The following is a 19,820-nucleotide window of genomic DNA, read 5'->3' as shown; positions in this document are numbered from 1 at the left end:
AGCTACGTCAATTGCGAAGCTTATTTCAAAATAGCTTATTTTGAAATTGGAAGCATCTACACAGCACTGATTTTGACATAGAGCACTCTTCCTCCAACTTTCCTTACTCCTCGTACAATGAGGGTTACAGGAGTTCGAGTAAGAAGTCCTCCAGCTTGACAGTATTTCAACATTATTTCAAAATAACTGCCTGCAGTATAGGCGTGGACTAAGTTATTTCGAAATAACACTAATTGTTCGAAAGAATGTTGCTGTGTAGATGTACCCTAACAGACCATGGACCACAGGTTGAAAATCTGGTGTTACTGAATAAAGGGAATTGGCTTGTAGCTATAGTTAGTGCAGGAAGAAAAAGTAGTACAAATGCCCAAAATTTGGCAGTAGTTTTCATTTTTCAGAAATTGAAGCAGGCCCTTTTTATGGCACTGATGTTCTCAAAATAGTTCACTGTTATCAGAAACACCATGTACATTATCATAATTTTTTTCTTTTAATGAAAACCTTTGGAAACAAAGTATTTCTGATCATTTCTTTAGATAAAATTATTCAGTATAAGTTGTGAGGAAATAGTTTTCTGCATCTTTTCTCCCCATTTCCTCTTCCCGGGTTCTCCCCATTTTTATTCATAAAATGTTGAGGAGCTCTGCTAGAAACCCCATCTGTAAAAAGAGAGATAATGCTACTGACCTCCTTTGTAAAGCACTCTATGATCTACTGAGGAAAAGTGCTTGATAAGAGCTAGTGACCATGCTTGTGATATTTTGAATGATGCATTCCTGTATTCCTGCCTAACTTATTTTTCATATTATTGATAATGTTCATGAGACCATCCCAAACCGTTCCATGTCCCTTTCTCCCCACAGCCTCCTATGGGCTGTGTTCCCTGTAAGTTGTGCGCTTGATTGGCCACCGGGGAGAAATTCAGTTGCCACCCAGCTGATTAGCAGAGCGCTGACAGCTGCCCACACCCTACACAGCCAGCAGAGTGTGTGTCTACTGGTGGTGCACATCCACACATGCTTTGGTGCACATACCAAAATTTATTCCACACACAGATGGAAAAAAATTAGAGGGAACATTGCCCATGGGGTCAGAGTTTCTAAAGAGCGCAGCTCTCAACACGAACCCCACATTCTTAGCCCTTGTGGTAAGTCAGTCCCTTATTTAGGTGCTTCAAAGTGTATCTTCAGGGTAAACATAGGTTCACACGAGTAGAGACATTCCTGAGCCATAGGTACTAACTCTGGGTTGCTTAGCACCCACCAGCCACCTGCCGCTCAGCTGTTCGGTGGCAAGTGGGAAGAAGAGGGCGGAGTGGGGGTGGCATGGGGGGAGTGAGGGCAGGGCCTTGGGGGAATGTTGCAGCGTTGCGGGCAGGGAGGAGCACACAGCCAGAAAAATGAAAGTCAGCCTGTGCCACAAGTAAACGCACCCCCACTGGCACTGCACTTCTCCCTTCCCCTGTGTGTTAGGGCTTCTGGGGCCGTGCCCTGTGGTTCTTTTTGTGCTGGGCCTCTCTGTGGTGCTTTCCCAGCAAATTGCGGGAGGACTTGGGGGCTCGGTGGGAACGCACGGGAGGGCTGGCAGCATTGGAGAGGGTAAGCTGATGTTCTTGCAGCAGAGCGAGCAGATGACCAGCCTGGGAGAGAAAACAGCACTGAGCTCGACCCCAGGCAGAGAGCCTGCGCTGAACGCCCCACCAAACTCGCACAAGAGGACTTGGTGCTGGGATGTCAGGGGCAACGCTCAAGTAGGAGCCTGGGTTTTCTCTGCAGTGAAGACGTACCCTCCTGGAGAGCTGAGTTCTTCCAAATCTGGCCCATAGTGCCTAACGTTTGAGCAAGCAGCTCCCTCAAAAGAAGTGCTTCCCGCCCCTGGGAGTATATACAGCAGTGCAGGTAGTTTAGGGTTTGAGCCTGGTATTCTAGCCTCTCCTTCCCTCCGGGCATCCTTATTCTCCGGCTCCCTCTCATCCGCACCCTTGCTAAGCGGCTATGGAGCTGTGACTGACTGGAACAGGAAGGTGGGGAGGTGGCGGGCACTGGCTGGCACAACTGAGGCATCAAACAAAATGGCCTTGCAAATGGCTCTGCTGGGGCAGACTCCCAATACCCACATGCAGCCTTGTTAAAATCTTTGGGACTCTGCTGGGACTCTGGGTTCTAAACCTGCGGAGCCTGTAGCAGGATCTGGGCCTCAGTCTGGTAAATCGGTACAGCTGCCCAGAGAGAGGGCTATGCTCTGAAGCCAACTTCAAACCTGCTTTGAGTGAGGCTTTGAGTGGGGGAGGTCTAGGTTGGATATTAGGAAGAACTATTTCCCTAGGAAGGTGGTGAAGCACTGGAATGAGTTACCTAGGGAAGTAGTGGAGTCTCCATCCCTAGAGATTTTTAAGTCTCGGCTGGGTTGATTTAGTTGGGATTGGTCCTGTCTTGGGCAGGGGGCTGGACTCGATGACTCCTGAGGTCTCTTCCAGCTTTATGATTCTTTGAGGCAGCCACCCCAGTCTGCTAGTGTCAGCCCCTCTGGGTGGTTTTTCCTTCCCACACCCCATGTCTTCCACTCCCCTGTAAACTCCTGCTCCCTTGCTTCTTTTCAGAGATAGCTGACAAAATCTACAACCTCTACAATGGCTACACCAGTGGCAAGGAGCAGCAGACGGCCTACAACACACTGATGGAGGTCTCCACCCCCATGCTCTTCCGAGTCCAACACCACTATAACTCACACTACGAGAAGTTTGGAGACTTCGTCTGGCGCAGTGAGGATGAGCTGGGGCCCAGGTAGCTGTGCTTTCCCATGATCCTTTGGGTTGGTCCCTCCCACCCCATTAGCATGCCCTTGTGTCCTATCCAGTGAGCCTGATGATCCCCTAATACCAGAGAGAAAGCTCTTTGTAAACCTCAACCAACCCCACTGTCTGCTCAGGGGAGGCCCTAGACGGGATTAAGGGGCTGCTGTAATTTAGGATTTTGGTGACTGGTAACGGTTGTTTGGCAGTCCAGTCCTGGGAGGAACAGGCAGCATTGCAAGTTAGGGTCTGGACTGGTAAAACTGTGGACCCAGTTCTGAGGTGAACGGCCACAGCTGCATTTGAACACAATGTTATAAATGAGTGCCGACTCCCAGCCTTTTTTACATTGGAGAGTCTTGGTGGCAGACACTTTAACTCCTCCATTATTCAAATGTGCCCTGATGTTTTCAGCCTTATGACAGTATAAACTGAGGGGGGTGAAGCACTGGGATGGGTTCCCTAGGGAGGTGGTGGAATCTTCATCCCTGGAGGTTTTTAAGTCTCGGCTTGACAGGGCCCTGGTTGGGTTGATTTAGTTGGAATTGGTCCTGCCTTGGGCAGGGGGCTGGACTTGATCAGGGCCAGCTTTAGGCCGAGTCCCCCGAATGTGCCTAAGAGGTCCCCGCTCCCGGGCACGCGGTGCATGCGCGGTGCCACCCGTGGCGCATGCGCAGCCCCACTCCCGCAAATCGGGCCCCTAAAGCCGGCCCTTGACTCGATGACCTCCTGAAGTCTCTTCCACCTTTCTGATTCTATGTTCTATGATAAGATAAATGAATGAAAGCTGAAGCCAGTGAGGGATGCAAATTAGGACTGAGGTGCATTGGATCAGGTGTTTGGAGAGCTAAGCGCTAGAATAATGCAGCCAACATGCCCAAAGCATAAAGGGATAAAGGATTCTGCCTCTTTCAGCACATCCTCCAACAGTTGTAGCACTGGCAGATAGAAAAAATCCAGGGGATGAAAGACAGCAACTCGAGCACCATACTGAGGCCCTGCCAGAGAAAGCCTGTTTGGGATTTTGACAAATCAGCCGTTTTGGACTAACAAACACATTTGCTGGGAAAATCCTACCCAGCTCTCCTCTGTGTGTTCTTGAGAAGCTGACAGTGGATGTTCTACCACTTAGATTCTGTCCTATTGTTCTGAAATCTCTGCCAGAGGGAAAATGGCCATCCCCAGTGAGCGTCTTTGCCTGTGTTCTGGTTTTGAAAATTACTGGGGGCTAAAGTGAATGCTCCAGTTGCAAATTCATCTAAACCATTCTATGCCCTGGCAGCCCAGGATGGATGTGAGGGTCTTAAAAAGTCTCTTTTTTCCTCTTTATTTTAGAGGCCCAGGACATGAGAGTCTCTTGTAACTTTTCTTTAAGGGTCAAGGGAAAAGGTTCACATGCCAAAACTGTCTTGACACCATGAGAGAGTGGAGATAAAACTTCCAATTGTTTATGTGTCACACAATCAGTAGATTTATTTTTTATCTTTCATTTTACCATTGCGATATCTCCTTAGGGTTTGGTGAATGAACTCTCAGCATGTGATAGACTGTGACTTTGCAGCACAATATCTTCTAACCTCCTGCTGAAATTAATCCTCTCTCTCTCATCTTACGGATGGTGAGACAGACAGAAGAGACAGCCTAATGTGACATATTGATACGTTGACCCTCACCGTGGTTACTGGGCACCTTACAAGTTATAAATACTTTTGAAGGAACACAGATGTATCTCCCTCTCACCCACCTAAAACAACAACATGGCATTACAGTGACCTCCCTAAATTCCTAAAGCAGTGCCCACTAACACCATGCTGCAAAGTGAGGCATGCCAGGCTATGGAAGAAAATGTATTTTACAAACCTGTGTTCCCTTGTCCTTAACTTCATGCTAAGAGTGGAGATTAGAAATGGGGTAACTCTGAAATTGTGAAGAACAGTGATTCTAGCAATAACAGCCCCCATGAAATGTCATTTATAGGGCCATTTACAAATGTATGGTGAACATGCAGGTTCGGACAGACTACAACTATGGACTAGAGCAGTGTTTCTCAACCTTTTTTTTTTTTTATATAAAGTACCCCTTTAAAAAAAAGTATAAGTACCCCCAGTACCTACAGTTTTCAGACACACACAATTTTTTTCTACCATTGCAACACACTTGTTTAAAGAACTTAATCATAGCCGGGCGGGCGATGACATTTTTGGGTGTAAAAAGTACAAAAATAATAAAGCCCTGTAAAAGTTAAAACAAGAATTAGTTTTTTCCAAGTTTCAGTTTTGTTGATGTACCCCCAGACTTCTCTCGAGTACCCCTAAGGGTACTCGTACCACTGGTTGAGAAACACTGGACTAGAGCATACATGGACTAGAACATACATGGACTATACCATGCCCGAGAACTGGGAGAATAAGCTGGTTGTTTCTTGGACAAGGTGTCTTCTTATGATCTTTTTGTCACTCTTGATAAGCTGCTACCATAACTCCTCACAAGGAACATTCAGCAAGTGACATGAAGCTCCCTCATGATTCTAGACTCAGTCAAGGTCTTAGAGACGTTTTACAAATGCCGTCTTGTCGGCTGTCTGTTTCAGAAATTACCTTTTCTCAGAGTATTAGAAAGAAACACAGGGGCTGAGTCTAGAGTGGCCAGTTTTTCCGGAAAAACTTGCCAGCAGTCTACACTGGCCGCTTGAATTTCCGCAAAAGCACTGAGGGTATGTCTACACTACCCTCCTAGTTCGAACTAGGAGGGTAATGTAGGCATACCGCACTTGCTAATGAAGCCCGGGATTTGAATTTCCCGGGCTTCATTAGCATAAGCGGGGAGCCGCCATTTTTAAATCCCCGCTGCTTCGAACCCCGTGCAGCGCGGCTACACGGGGCTCGAACTAGGTAGTTCGGACTAGGGTGCCTATTCCGAACTACCGGTACACATCGTTTCACGAGGAGTAACGGTAGTTCGGAATAGGAACCTAGTCCGAACTACCTAGTTCGAGCCCCGTGTAGCCGCGCTGCATGGGGTTCGAAGCAGCGGGGATTTAAAAATGGCGGCTCCCCGCTTATGCTAATGAAGCCCGGGAAATTCAAATCCCGGGCTTCATTAGCAAGTGCGGTATGCATACATTACCCCGCTAGTTCGAACTAGCGGGGTAGTGTAGACATACCCTGACTTCCTACTGTAAGAAATCAGTGCTTCTTGTGGAAATACTATGCTGCTGCCATTCAGGCAAAAGGGCCAATTCAGACAGCTCAGATTTGTTTTCCACAAAAAAGCCCCAATTGCGAAAATGGCGATCGGGGCTTTTTTGCAGAAAAGCGCGTCTAGATTGGCACGGACGCTTTTCCGCAAAAAGTTCTTTTGCGGAAAAGCGTCTGTGCTAATCTAGACGCTCTTTTCCGAAAATGCTTTTAACTGAAAACTTTTCCGTTCAAAGCATTTGCGGAAAATCATGCCAGTCTAGACGTAGCCAGAGAGAGAACTGGGGGTATAGAAGATGGGGGAGCAATTATCCACAACAAACACATAATGCCAATCGATTATATTTTGTTTGCCCACCCTTCTTATTGGGCACAAGCAAGAATCCACTCCTGGCTCTCTGACTCCAGTGCCACAATTTGTTGCAATAATTTACAACCTCCTGGACATAAATCCAAGTTAGCCTGCGACTGACCCTCCTGTAGAGGTGAACTTGGCTGTAAATTAACCTCTGACATGCAGCCACTCTTTTCCTCTCTCCTTGGCGGCACTGCAAGTTATTTCTCGTTTTAAGGCATCCCTCTCTGTACAAAGTCATGGGGCCGTCAGCTTTCTTTAGGTTTCCCCAGAAACTCTCTCCGTTACTTGGGCATCTCTGGAAGCTGAGTGACAATGCACCTGTTTGAGGGCATTGTCTAGCAGGAAAATACAGGCCAGGCAAACTTGTCTCTCAGTGTCTAGCGAGGAGATTTGGAAAGTGCTCTCCAGCTTGTCCTTGGCACACCGTTCTACAGAGAGCAATTTCTAGAGACATCCGTGGATTCCGCAGGTGTCCTTCCACGCTGAGGCAGGGTTCTCCGGTTGAACTTTCAGGGCCCCTTGTTCTTCTGAGTATCCAGCATCTCCTAGCCATGAGAAAGCTTCTAAAAATACCCCTGCCGCTTGCAAGCTGTTCTAGTCTCTCGACAAGAACGAAGGTCTGTCCTCCAGCCTCATTTCTCAGGGAGCCCTGACAGCACTGAAGCCCCCCGACAGCGGGAGAGGTGACCGAGGATTTTCCAGCGGAACATCTTGTAATGGGATTTTAATTGACAGTCTGTTCTTGTTCCCAGGAGGTCATTCATATTCGTACCTTGAAATGTTTATCAGATGAGCCTCAGATCCACAGTAAATGTTCACTCATAAAACTTAGTGACAAGAGGGGAGTCCATTGCCTCTGTGTAATAAATACATCATGCTGGAGTTTCCATGAAAGCCACAGGTTACTGCAAACAGCTGCTCGCGAGAAGACACACTGACAACCAGATGTCTCAAACAGAAGGTTTACATTAACGAGACATTAAAAACTTAGCTCATAGGTGGCCCTAGACCAGGACTTGCTGTGGTCAGGACTTGGCTTCTGGTTTGTTTCATCCTCCTAAGTCTCCTCTAACAAACCCCATATAACCCCAACACACGCAAAAAGAGACACTTTCTCCAAATTTACAGCTCCAATTTGTTCCAGCTAAAGAGAAGACTCTGTCTAGACCAATAAAGGCCTGGTGCTACTATGCATTTGCTCACTCTTTCTTGGGCTTGTGTTGTGCAGTGACAGTGTTTTGTTATGTCACAGGCTCTTCTTTTGACAGCTGGCTGGCTTTTTGGGGGGTTGTTATGGCCATTGCCTCCAAAGGGGTGGGAGAGGAAAAGGACATGGTTAGCTTGTCCCCACTCCCACCCCCATCCTCATCAGATCAGGATGTGACATTAGTGCAGGGTTTTAAGTCCCTCCTTTTCTAAAAGCAAGTAAGGAGGAGCCCTGCTGACAGCAGCAGCAGGGGAAGATCCTTTTAAATGCAAGCATCTCCTCACGGTCAGGGGAGGGAATGGGATGTACTGATGAGAGGCTGTGATAGCAGAGCGTGGAGTGCTGGACTCACTATCCTCCCATCTGAGAGCCTGACAGACCTGGCTCAATTATCACTTGGGTAAAAAATCTGAATTTATAGCAGTGAAACCCCACAAGAGAACAAGGCATTAACCCTCTCTCCCGCCTCGCGGCGGAGTCCTGGGGCAGGACCCTGCTCCACTCAAACAGCTGTCAGTCCCTGTCTGCGGTGTTGTGCTTTGCTAGTGCCTTTCATCCTAGCGCTTTTCAGGCAGGTAACTAGGCCCCGGCAGGCCTGGACGCAAGGCAAGTGTTGTATCCACAAGGTGGCTGAGCAGTCTGAGGCAGAGACCAGTGAAGTGGCAAACCACATGGTGCACAACTGGCCTGGGACAGAGCTGGACGTGGCCAGTGCAAGACGCCCTTCCCAGCTCTGGGACTAGAACCCAGGAGCCCACAGCTGCTACTCTAACCACTGCACCGCACTGCCTTCGAACAGCGCCTTTAGCCACGTGTGAGCACTATCCATGCCCTGGCAAACACAGCTTGCCCTCTGCCTCCCGGCCCCACTGACACGAGATACATGGCAGCCGAGGGCCATTCCTTTTAATCCCGTCCATCATTTTTATTGCAGTGTTGACCTCTTAAATCTTTCCCTGTCGTGGCCAGGCCAGGCTGGCACCACGTTCAAAGAGCTGGCCCCAGAGTGGCAGGAGAGGTGGAGGGAGACAGCGCCGCGGTGGGGGGGAAGAAGCAGCTGAAGTGTGATGGCTCAGGGACGTAGTGCGGAGCAGAGGCATCCCTGGCTGAAGCCAGCCGGGAGTCTGACTTCTGCAGCTGTCCCCTCCTGATCCTGCCCTTTCATTTGGGAATAAATGATTGTTTCTGGCAGCGTCGTGGTAGGAAGAGTCCATTGCCAGCACTTGAAAAGGTGGTCACTCTGGCCTGACATCCCCCCACAGAGAGCACTTGGATGGGGCCAGAAAATGATGGATGGTGTTAAATTGGCAGCCCAAGAACTGCTTCTATAATTTATAACCCAGCCTTCAGCAGAAGGCTTCTCTCTTTTTCTCGCCTTCTTTTCAATAAAGAAAAGATGTCAGCCAAAAGTGTAACACTCCAGAAGGCCTTCGTTACCCCTCTCAAGCAAGGGAGTCAGACCGGCTGCCCCCAGGAGAGCCACGCAACCTGGCTATGGCTGAGGGGGGTTTCTCCTTGATATGGAGACAGCAAAATCCAGGTTTGCATTTCCATCCTGATCCTCCGCCCCAGCATGTTCTTCTGGCTCCTCCTTGTGTTCTCATGCATGGGGCTGCTTATCTGTGGGTACCCTGGGCCACTCCTTCAGCTGCTGCGCCCCACGGTTAGGCTCCCTAAGGCTCATCCACTGTTGCACAGAGCCCAGCACCAGCAAAGCGGCTGTGATGAGATGGAGAGATGCAACCACTGGCCCGCTGGGGCACAGAGGAAATCCAGCAGTGGGCCCCAGGAGATGAAAGCGAGAGGGCGTGGCATGTGGCATGTGTTTGCCCACATTCGCTCCCTGTTCTGCCGTAAAACCAATGCCCAGGACAGGTTAGAGCGAGCAATCTCTGAGAGAGTTTGCAGTGGTGTCTAAATGCAGTGGGGTTGCAGCAGGAAAAAAGAGACGAGAGAAAAGCAAGAAATGGAGAGGGAGTGATGGGCAGATGGCCCAGAAGAGGGAGCAAAAAGAGGGAAGGGATGAAGGAAGCGAACACAAGGTATAGGAGATAGAATGGAGGAGGCTGGGACAGGAGATGTATTTAGGGATGTCCTAGAGATCGAGGCCTTCATCTGAAGCATCCAGCATAGACTGGGGACAGGATACCAGACTTGATGGACTATTGATCTGAATCCATCCTTGGGATCCTGTAATTTTGAAAGTCAGGACGTGACCCTGCTTGTACCCTAGAGCATGGGTGGGTAAACGACGGCCCGCGGGCCAAGTGTGGCCAGCCAAAAATTTATATCCAGCCCACCATAACCCTCTGGGCCACTAACACCCTGCAGCTCAGTGGGTGCTCGGGCAGGCTGCCTGCCTGCTGCAGCTTCACATGCTGCTCAGAACAGTTGCCGGGGTAAATAGGTCTCTGCATGTTCCTGGGCGAGACGGGAGCAGCAGGCCTGTGTTTGCTGCTTCCACCTCCAGTACTAGCCTCACAGCGCCCCTCTGCTGCACCCAAACTCCCTCACAGACCCCCCCCATCCCCTCCTGCATCCCTATCCCTGCCAAGAGCCCCCTCTTGCACTGAGGCTCCATCCCAGACCCCCCATCGCCTCCTTTACTATAGTAGAAAAGTGCACCTGATGATGACATACCAAATTCTTGGAGTGGCTTCCCCTGCGAAAATTGTTGCCCACTCTTAGCTAGAGGAAGTAGAGGGGCTCACTAGTGTTTCAATGCAGCTTCCCTTTTTGAAGCACGTAAGGGAGCTATTCCCATCCATCCACACATCCAGCTCTTGTTTGACTTCTCAGGGACAGGCCCCACCCTTCTGTCCTGTTGCATCTACTCTGGTGGGCAGCCCCAAAGCGAGAAGAACAACACATGGCACTAGATGATTACGCTTGTGACTGCAGCCCCGAATCATCCAGTGGGCAAAGAACACAACAAATCTCGCTTATACCGAGATCGCTAAGACACGTGTCATGCCAAACCCATGTCTTGGGTCATACCAAACCGCAGCGGCCTCCAGTGCAAGCCCAGCGCGGTTATCTGTGTATAGATTCCCCCAGTCAGGCTTGTCTTAGGGTATGTCCACAGTGCAAGCAGAGGTGTGGCTGTGGCATTGGTAGACACACCTGAGCTAGATAACTTGAGAAATGCTAGCAATCAGTCTGCAGGCCCAGGAACTGTACAAACCTCTGGAAGCTGGACAAATTTAGACGCCAATAAGGCATATGTTTTTAAAAGTAGGAGAGCAATTAACCAAGGGTCACGGTGGATTTTCTATCATGATTTTTATATCAAGGTTGGCTGTTTCTCCAGAAGATCTGCTTTAGGAATTATTCTGGAGACGTTCTATGGGCTGGGATGCACAGCAGGTCAGACCAGATGATCAAAACATCCTTCTGGCATTGGAATCTATGAATCTATGTAATCCAGAGGCTAGCCCTACTGCCAGGACATCACTGCTCAAATTGTTTGAACTAGCTAGATCAAAGCTAGCTTTGGTGTATCTACACACCCGTCAGTCATGCCTCTCATTGCTGTGTAGACATACTTTCGGTCTTCCCAATAAGCAAGTGTTTCCAGATGTGTGCTCACAATAGGTTTTTCTTTTCTTACGATAACTAGCTTTCCTTCCTGTCCTCCAACTGGATGAGATAATTCCCACCGATATCCTCCTTTCCATTTCTTTCGAAAGGTTGACATTTGAAGCAAGTGCCAGACACTAGGGGCTACATCTACATTGGCCCCTTCTCCGGAAGAGGCATGTTAATTTCCAACTTCAGAATAGGGAAATCCGCGGGGGATTTAAATATCCCCCGCGGGATTTAAATAAACATGGCCTCCGCTTTTTTTCCGGCTTGGGGAAAAGCCAGAAAAAAGCGTCTAGACTGGTGCGATCCTCCGGAATAAAGCCCTTTTCCGGAGGATCTCTTATTCCTACTTCAAAGTAGGCCAAAGGGGCCAATGTAGACGTAGCCTAGGACTAGAGAAATTCACTCAGGACAAGTCCGTCAATGGCTGTTAGCCAAGATGGGCAGGGATGATTTCCGTAGACTAGGGGTCTCAAACTCAATTTACTTTAGGGCACATTTGAGTGCTAGTCCTCAAATCCTGCTAGTGGGCCAGCAGGCACCTCTCTCTGGCATCTCCCAGGCAATCCCCAGCCCCACCTGCCTTGAGGAACTTGTGCATGTGTGGGGTGGATTTTTGAAGTGCTTAGGCCATAGATGACCCATGGGCCATGAGTCTGAGACCCCTGCCATAGGCTCTGTTCGCCTGAAGCTGGGAATGATCGACAGAGGATGGATTACTTGAAGATTCCCTGTTCTGTTCATTCCCTCTGGGGCATCTGGCATTGGCCACTGTTGGAAGACAGGCCACTGGGCTCAACAGACCTTTGATCTGACCAGTCTGGTGGTTTTTATGGCAGTTGGTCCCCTTTCCCAACTCATTATAAAGGGCTCCTAAATGTTCATCAGTCTTATCTCTCTAAACGGGCGAGGTGGAGCTCAGAACTCTGGGCTCCATTTCCAACCCCACTGACTTGACTTTGACAGGAGCATAAGGGAATGTCATTAGCGTGAGCTGGAAATGGCGGCATGGTGGAACATCGGGCCCGTGCCTGTTGGCTGGAGCTGGTGAAACACCACAGAGCTAGTTTCACAAATAATGTGAATGTTTCAAAGTTGTTTTCACTCAGACTGGTTTGAAGGAAGCCCATTTTTCTTTTTAAATCTGGGCTCCTATCATTATAAAAAATGCAGAAAGTATTTTAATTATTTCTGACAAATTTTTTTTTTGGGGGGGGGGGGATAGCCATCAGGAAGAAGGGAAAATAACAAAATGTGGACACTTGTTGACAAGGGATTGTGAAAATTTTTGTCCCTCCCCTACAAGAGAAAAAGGTTGTTTTCCGACCAAAACTCTTCTTCAGAAAGGTGTAAGTAGTTTTATACCACCCACGCCCATGTGTATGTAGTAGCACCCATACCCCAATACTGGGCTGCAGATACCAGGTTCAGAAGCACTGGACTGTTTTTAGACAGGACTCTGCTGGCATACACATGGCCATGTGGAAGGTAATGAATGCCATGCAGAAAAAGTCAGTGTAGAATATGACTCCTCGGTGTGTTTTGTGTTAGCTGCATAAAGGAATTGTGTTGTTGGGTGTTGGAAGCTGCTGGTCAAAGCTCCACCCATCACCTCATGTCTGTTCTATGTACATCAGTCTTGAATTCTTCTTGCTTATCTTGTCCTCACAGAATCATAGACCTGGAAGGGACCTCAGGAGGTAATTGAGTCCAGTTCCCTGCCCTCATGGCAGGACCAAGCTCATATTTGAAAGCTGAAGACACAGTCACCACATGGAAAATGACCAGTGCAGGATAAAGGTGCTCTCACTTGATAGCCTCACCACAGGAGAAATTATTCTGGGCCTGTCTCGGTCTGGAAGAGGAAGGGTAGCCACTTGGGTGAGGTTTGCTGGCCCTTCATATTATCTTCCGTCCCCAGAAATAGAGATTCATCTCTGGCTTTGGAGCTCGACTGGCCTCCAGTCACTGCCGCTTTTGCCGTGTTTCTCCCCCGTGCAGGCCAGGCTACAGTTCCCTCTTTTATGACTCATGGCAAATTCTTGCTTGGAATCTCAGTTCCTGAGATGTCTTGGAGGGAGCAGCCGCATCAGAAAACAGCTCTGCTGCCTCCCAAACAATCCGGGGCTGAAGCACCAGAGAGCTCGTATAATCAAGTCATCCCCATGTTAACCCCTAGCCGACTGAGGGCGCTGCCCCTGCCATCTCATCATTGGGAATTCACATTCCTTTGATAACTGTAACAAACCCCAATTCCAATTCCAGAGCTTCACAGTGGCACCAGGGGGAGAGGGACTAATCTCTGGTCTTGAGACTTTCAAACCATGCAAATAAACCCTCTTTCCCCACCTTTGTGTAAGTACTTTGAAGGTCTCACTAGGGGAAGCTCAGCTTCTCACCACTTTATTTTGTTTTGTCAGTGGGGGTGTTGCACCCACCTTCCCTTCTCTGACGTGAGGAAGCTGGATTTTTCCTAGCCTTTCCTGTCCCAGAAGACTTGATGAAGTGCAGAGACAAAGGCTATGTCCGTGGGTTTCTTCCTGCACTGGGGCATGCGCGGGGAAGACACCAGGTGATCTTCAGAACTCCATATAAGTAAGGGAAGGAGAGGACAGGGTACCCCCTTTTGGCTTTTCCAGTTACTTCCTGCAGCAGAGACTTTGGGGGCTCTGCCATGTAGCTAGACAGATGGCTAGATGGATGCTAGTTTGTTTACAACCATCCTAGTTTCATCAGCTTCTTAAGAATCGTGATCGACCTGTGACTTCAGTGGAGTTGCACCAGTGTAACTGAGTGGCAAACTTGGATTGTAGAAGGAAGCCGAGTTTCCAGCAGGGTGTTTGCTTCTCTCTCTCTTTCAGCCAACTGAGGAATCAGCAAGAAGGGAGCGTATGTTAAATCTGGAGGCCTCGGGGACTTAATGAAGGAACAGATTTGGTTCAGGAATGCCAAACCATATCTCTATCAGCATAGACATAGACATAGACATAGACATAGACATAGACATAGACATAGACATATTCAAGATCTGAGTAAGAATTGATTTACTTGAGCTGGTCACACCATCCAGTGGGAGTTTGCCAGTTTTGAAGCCACATAGGGCAGGACTCTGGAAACTTTCTGTGAAGCGTCCGTAGTACTGCAGGAGGTGGTGTGGCCCAGAAGGCCGCACCGCAATCTGGTTTAGATGATCCAATGGAGCTGAGAGATGTGATGAGTTGTGTTGCCAGCTTTTCTACCTAGAACAGGTCACTAAAGTGCTTCATGCCTCAGTTTCCCCATATGTATATGAGGATAATAATATCTATGCCATCAGCCTTTGTTCATTGCTATCTGTAAAGCATTTTGAGATCCTGGCATAGCAGGTTCTGTAGAAATGTAATTAATTAGGAATTTGCCAGTAACTGTTGATCTATTGGCAATTGCTAACAGAACTGTTTTGTGTATGTGACAGGACAAACCACCGGCAGAACCCAGGGTCCCTGGCTAGAGCTGAGCAAATACTTTATTGTAATTTGATGCCTGAACAAAAACTGACTTTTTTTTCTCTCTGAAATGAAGCCTCCCCCTCCCCCAAAAAATCAGTCTGATCAAACACAATGGTTTGAGTGTTAAAACAAAGCACCGTTTTGAAACAAATCGACTGTTTGAATTGACATTTTCTAACATGAATGTTGATGGGAAGGGTTTTGAAAGTGTCATTCTGAAACAAAATATCGTAACAGCCTGTGTTGAAAATGTCAGTACACCCCATTTAAAAAATTTGTAACATATGTTTTGTTGCTGTTGTGTGGAGGGGTGTGCACAATGATTGGCCAAATGCAATCAGACAAACTCGTTTTTTGGAAAAGTTAGTATTTGCCAAAAAAATGTCAATCACCTTTCTTCTAGCTCTCGGCTCTAACTGCTTCTACCTTCTTGCTATGTCTCCGTCTCCTCCTCTGCATTCCAGGAAAGCACACCTGATCTTAAGGAGGCTGGAGAAAGTGAGCAGCCACTGTTCAAACTTGCTCCGCAGTGCCTACATCCAGAGCCGCACCGACACCATGCCCTACTTGTTCTGCCGCAGTGAGGAGGTCCGGCCGGCCGGCATGGTCTGGTACAGCATCCTAAAGGACACCAAAATAACATGCGAGGAGAAGATGGTCTCCATGCTGCGCAACACCTATGGGGAGTCCAAGGGGCGGTGAGGGACAGCATTGGCCTGGAGCTGTGGAAGGGATGGGAACGCCAAGGAGTCACGGACGTGTGATAACCTGAGTAGCTTTTGGGCTTAGGGGAATGGTGACAGTCAAATGGAGGGGACAGCGAGGCCAAACCGGACTTTTTGACACAGGCGGTGGAGAAACGAGAAATCAGCCAATTGGACTTTGATTTCCCTTTGATTTTATTTTTTAAAAAGAAAATACCTAATCTGACTCGGTAGCACTGTCTCTCCTTTTTAATCTTTTCTTACCAAATTTCCTGGACCACGCGCTCCAAACCTGAGAGGAAGAGAAATCCAGAAGAGCCAGGTGGGGGCTCAGGAGCGCGAGCAGTGTCCCTTCCATCCCCGCTCACTTTGGAAGCAGACGACGTGGGAGAGGGGGCCCTGCTGCCGTAGTGCGTCAAGGAGCAACGGTGAAGCGTCTCGGTCCTGGGATGCAATGCCAGGACCTGGAGGTGCTGTCCCATGGAGATTAACGCTAGCTGGGCAGGTGCAAAGACATTGCAGGCAAACTGGGTTTTTTTAATGCTCCCCAAGTTTGCAGAACTGCTGCTTGTGGAGCCTTCGTTTGCAGGGCTCCTGACAGGTTGTTCCGTGCATTAAAGATTCATATGAAGTCCACCGTTCCCGCCTGCTGGCTGTTTTGTCCAACACACGTCTCTGCCGTGGCCTGTTTGCAGAAGGATCTGTGAGGAAATGAGAGGAAAGGCGAGTGGTGGGTACAGGGCTGAGAGAAGATTCCCTATATGGGAAGCAACAGGACACATCTCAGTTCTGGCTTGGGGTCGGAGTGACAGGCACTGAGCATTTAAAGAGGGAGGGGTGAGGGCTACAGACTTCTGTAGTGCCTGTTGTCAGAGGAGTCCTGTGCCCTATAAGGAAGCTGAGAGGAGCATCTGAGGTCAATAAGGGTGGCACGTGCCGATGGAACAAGGTGGGAAACTGAGGCCAGAGGACCACGATCCAGAGCCCGCTGAAGTCAGTGGAAGCTTTCCCACTGGCTTGGGTCAGGTGCCCATGGATTCCTCTTTTGATCTGGGCCAGAGTTGGTATCTGCTAAAGAAGCCATTTGAGCCAGCCCCCGACTGAATGGAGACCAGTTCTCATTCGGAAGATCATTGCAGAGCAGATGAGGGCTGAGCAGGCTAGGGCAGAGGAAAGATTCCTGGTGACTAGGGCCCTACCCACTCACAGGGATGACACCATGAAATCGGCCCCTCTGTGTGCTTTTACCCTGGATGTCACAGGAGGGTCCAGCAGCTCTCAAATCGGGGTCCTGACCCAGAAGGGAGTTACGGGGGAATCACAAGGTTACTTTAGGGGAGTCATGATGTTGTCACCCTTCAGAACAGGGCGGCCAGTGAGCGGCAGCTATTGGCCGGGCACCCAACTCTGGAGGCCGCGCCGCTGCAAGTACCAGCACAGAAGTAAGTAGGGTTGCCAGATGGCTGAAAGAAAAATACCAAACACCGCCCCCCCCAAAAAACCCCACCGGGAAAAAATTTTGTTGCAGGAAAAAAAAAGGGGGGGGAGAGGACCAAAGTTGTTGAGAAAAAAAAAAAAAAAACTTCCGAGAACCTGGATCACTGCTAGGGGTTACCAGGTAATCATAAAAAAAAAAACCCAGACACGCTTTGGGGGGGGGGGGGGGGGGAGGGGCGGGAGGAGGAGAGGGGAGGGAGGACCAGCCTGGCTGGGAAGGGGGGGGCCTGGAATGGGGGGTGGGGGAGATAGTGGGGGCCAACAGGAAGCAGCGCTGGTCATGGGGGGGTGGAACAGGGCTGGCTGCAGGATATCGGGGGAGGGGGAACCAGCTGGAAGGGGGAGGGGCACCAGGAGGAAGGGGGAGCAGAAAGCAGAGCTGGCGGGGGGAGGGGTGCAGCAGTGCTGGTCAGGAGGAAGGGGGGGGGCGGGAGGAAGGGGGAGCGGGAAGCACAGCTGACAGGCGGGGTGTAGCGGGGGGGCGGGAGGAAGGGGGAGCGGGAAGCAGAGCTGGCGGGGGCAGGGAGATGTGCAGCAGCGCTGGCAGGGGAGATCAGGAAAAGGAACAGGGCGGCGGGAAGCAGAGCTGGGGGGGTGCAGGGGGGCTGGCCGGGGAAGATCAGGAGGGGAAGTGGGGGAGAACTGGCCAGCCGGGAAGGGGGGGGTAGCAAATTGGCCGGCGGGGAGCGGGACTGACCCGGGCACTTGCTGCCTGTCCCGCGCAGGCTCCCGGCAACGCACAAGCGAGGGGGAGACTTCCCCTCCTCCTCACACACACTCAACCGATTTAGGGCTCCGGCAGCAATCGCAGCCCCGCCTCCCAGCTGGGACTCCCAGTCGCTCCCCGGCCCATGCCAGGCTTCTGTCCGGTGCACAGCCGAAAAAACCAGAAAATACCGGACATTGCGCATGTCTGGTATTTTCTGATTTTTTTTACCAGACAGAGAGTGCAAATACCGGACACCTAGCAACCAAGGGTAGCAGGTACAGCAATAACCCTGCGATACCCCCACACTCCTGTGTGGGCCCAGACTCCGGCAATTATACCACCATGAAAGTTCAGATTTTAAAAGCTGAAATTGTGACTTGTGGGGTTTAAAAATCCTGTGACCATGAAATGGACCAAAATCAACTGTAAATTTGGCAAGGCCTAGTAATGCCCCACAGAAAGAACAGCCCTGCTTCTCAACCACTCTGGGGTTCGTGCAGCACCAAGGGGGCCCCACACAAATACAATATACAACCAGGAGCCATACAAGAACCTTCATAGAGCCATATGCGGGCAGCTCCCCCGGCATCCCTGATTCTAGACCCAAATTTGCCTGGAGCTGAGGGCAGGCCTGCACCTGGGCCCATGCATAGTTAATCCCCTGGCACCTAAAATACCCGGCACTGTGACCTTCCCTCTCCTTTCTTTGGGCCTCACTCCTGCTTTGCCTGCCAATAGGCCTCAGGACAGTGGGAGCTGCCCTGCTCCCTCAGTCAGCTGTTCCCTTTGCCGTTGGCAGGGCCACACTGAGCGAATGCAAGAAGAGGTGGAAAGGCCACAGTCTGTCCTTCCCCGTGCCCGACATGCAGGCCCTGTCCAGTCCAGGGCACCCATGGGCAGAAGCTGCCTGTCTCTCAGCAATGCTGAACCCATGCAAGTGTCTGACGCCATCGGGAGGGGGCTCGGCAGTGCTTGAAATCAGGCTAAAGCTGAGAACACGGAGCATCTGCACTGGAGCTGGTGGTGTGATTCTAGCACGTGCCCCTGCTAGCTTCGACCAAGGGGGCACTGCAGGCAGCACAGCCCCACAGGCAGGCAGCCCCACTGGTTACGCACCTGAGATGAGACCTAAGGGCTTGGTCCAGGCTGCTGTAGCTCCATGGCACGTTTTAGTGGGCTAGCATAGGCACTAACATCTAAAAGTACCTCCAGCTGCAATGTACATGTAGCCTTGCAGGGGTGCTAGTGAGTCCTTGCCGGGCACACACACACACACACACGCACATGCACACACACACACACATGCACGCATGCACACACACACACACACACGCACACACACACACACACACACGTGCACACACACGCATGCATGCACACGCACGCGCACATACACACACACACACACAGACACGCACACAAAAACACACACACGCATGCACACGCACACACAGAGACACACACATGCACACACACATGCACGCGCACATGCACACGCACACGCATGCACACACACATGCATATGCACGCACACACACACACACACACATGCATGCATGTTCTTGCCAGCCACATGCACGGATGCACACGGCTTTGCCAGCCAAACACACACACGCACACAAAAACACACACACGAGTCCTTACCAGCCACTCTCTGTCTCACACACACACAAACAACCGCCTCCTCCCCCGGCACTGTGTGCATGACAAGGAGCACCCTGCAGCCCCTCCAATGATGCTGCCGCGGCCACAGTGGTTTGCACTGGCCACGCGCCCCAGCAGGAATTCTGTTTGAGTCCCTGCGTCTCCTCATGCAGGTAAGCCCTAAGCTCCCTTTCCAGCAGCTCAGCCTGCCAGGGATGGCGTCCAAGATGTAATTGACTGTACAGCTCCTTTGAAACATACAACCCTTGGTGTGACCCTGCAGCGGAGCAGGCAGCGCGGCTGCGCCTGGCAGCACGTGCGCCTCACGGAAGTGGGAGCCAAGGGTAAGGAAATACGTGTCGCAAGCTGCTATTGTAACACAACCAAACCAAACCGGCTTTGAAGTGGAAATGCGGCCCTGGTTTATGCCCTGGCTGGGGTTTTGGCGCTGCGCCGCTGTGCCGTGTTCCTGTTGCATGTGCAGCCATGAAAAATACCAGCCACGTCAGTGAGGAAAACCTGTTGGCAGCCTCGCTCCCAGCTGGCTTGGCCCGAGTCGTCTCCTCCTTACACCTGTGTAACCCCATCCACTTGTCTTGCCTATTCCTGGTTTGCAAAAGGAGACTGCTGTGCGGGGGGT

At 50.3% G+C, this 19,820-nt stretch overlaps 1 protein-coding gene across 5 annotated transcripts in view; it reads left to right on the top strand.

Annotated features, from left to right (window-relative positions):
• Positions 1 to 15,966, top strand: part of ASTN2 (astrotactin 2) — a 730,659-nt gene extending 714,693 nt beyond the window's left edge. For all 5 annotated transcript variants that reach the window (XM_075905850.1, XM_075905849.1, XM_075905851.1 and 2 more), the window contains 2 exons: positions 2,600 to 2,783; positions 15,091 to 15,966. In XM_075905850.1, coding sequence (XP_075761965.1) covers positions 2,600 to 2,783; positions 15,091 to 15,328 — 422 coding nt within the window. In that variant the 3' untranslated portion in view covers positions 15,329 to 15,966. The remainder of the gene's footprint in view (positions 1 to 2,599; positions 2,784 to 15,090) is intronic.
• Positions 15,967 to 19,820: the final 3,854 nt, after the last annotated feature.

The sequence above is a fragment of the Pelodiscus sinensis genome, chromosome 22 (genome assembly GCF_049634645.1).
Source record: "Pelodiscus sinensis isolate JC-2024 chromosome 22, ASM4963464v1, whole genome shotgun sequence".
NCBI classification, from domain to species: Eukaryota; Metazoa; Chordata; order Testudines; family Trionychidae; genus Pelodiscus; species Pelodiscus sinensis.
Note: the sequence above shows the minus strand (reverse complement) of the source record. Positions and strands in the feature narration are given on the sequence as shown.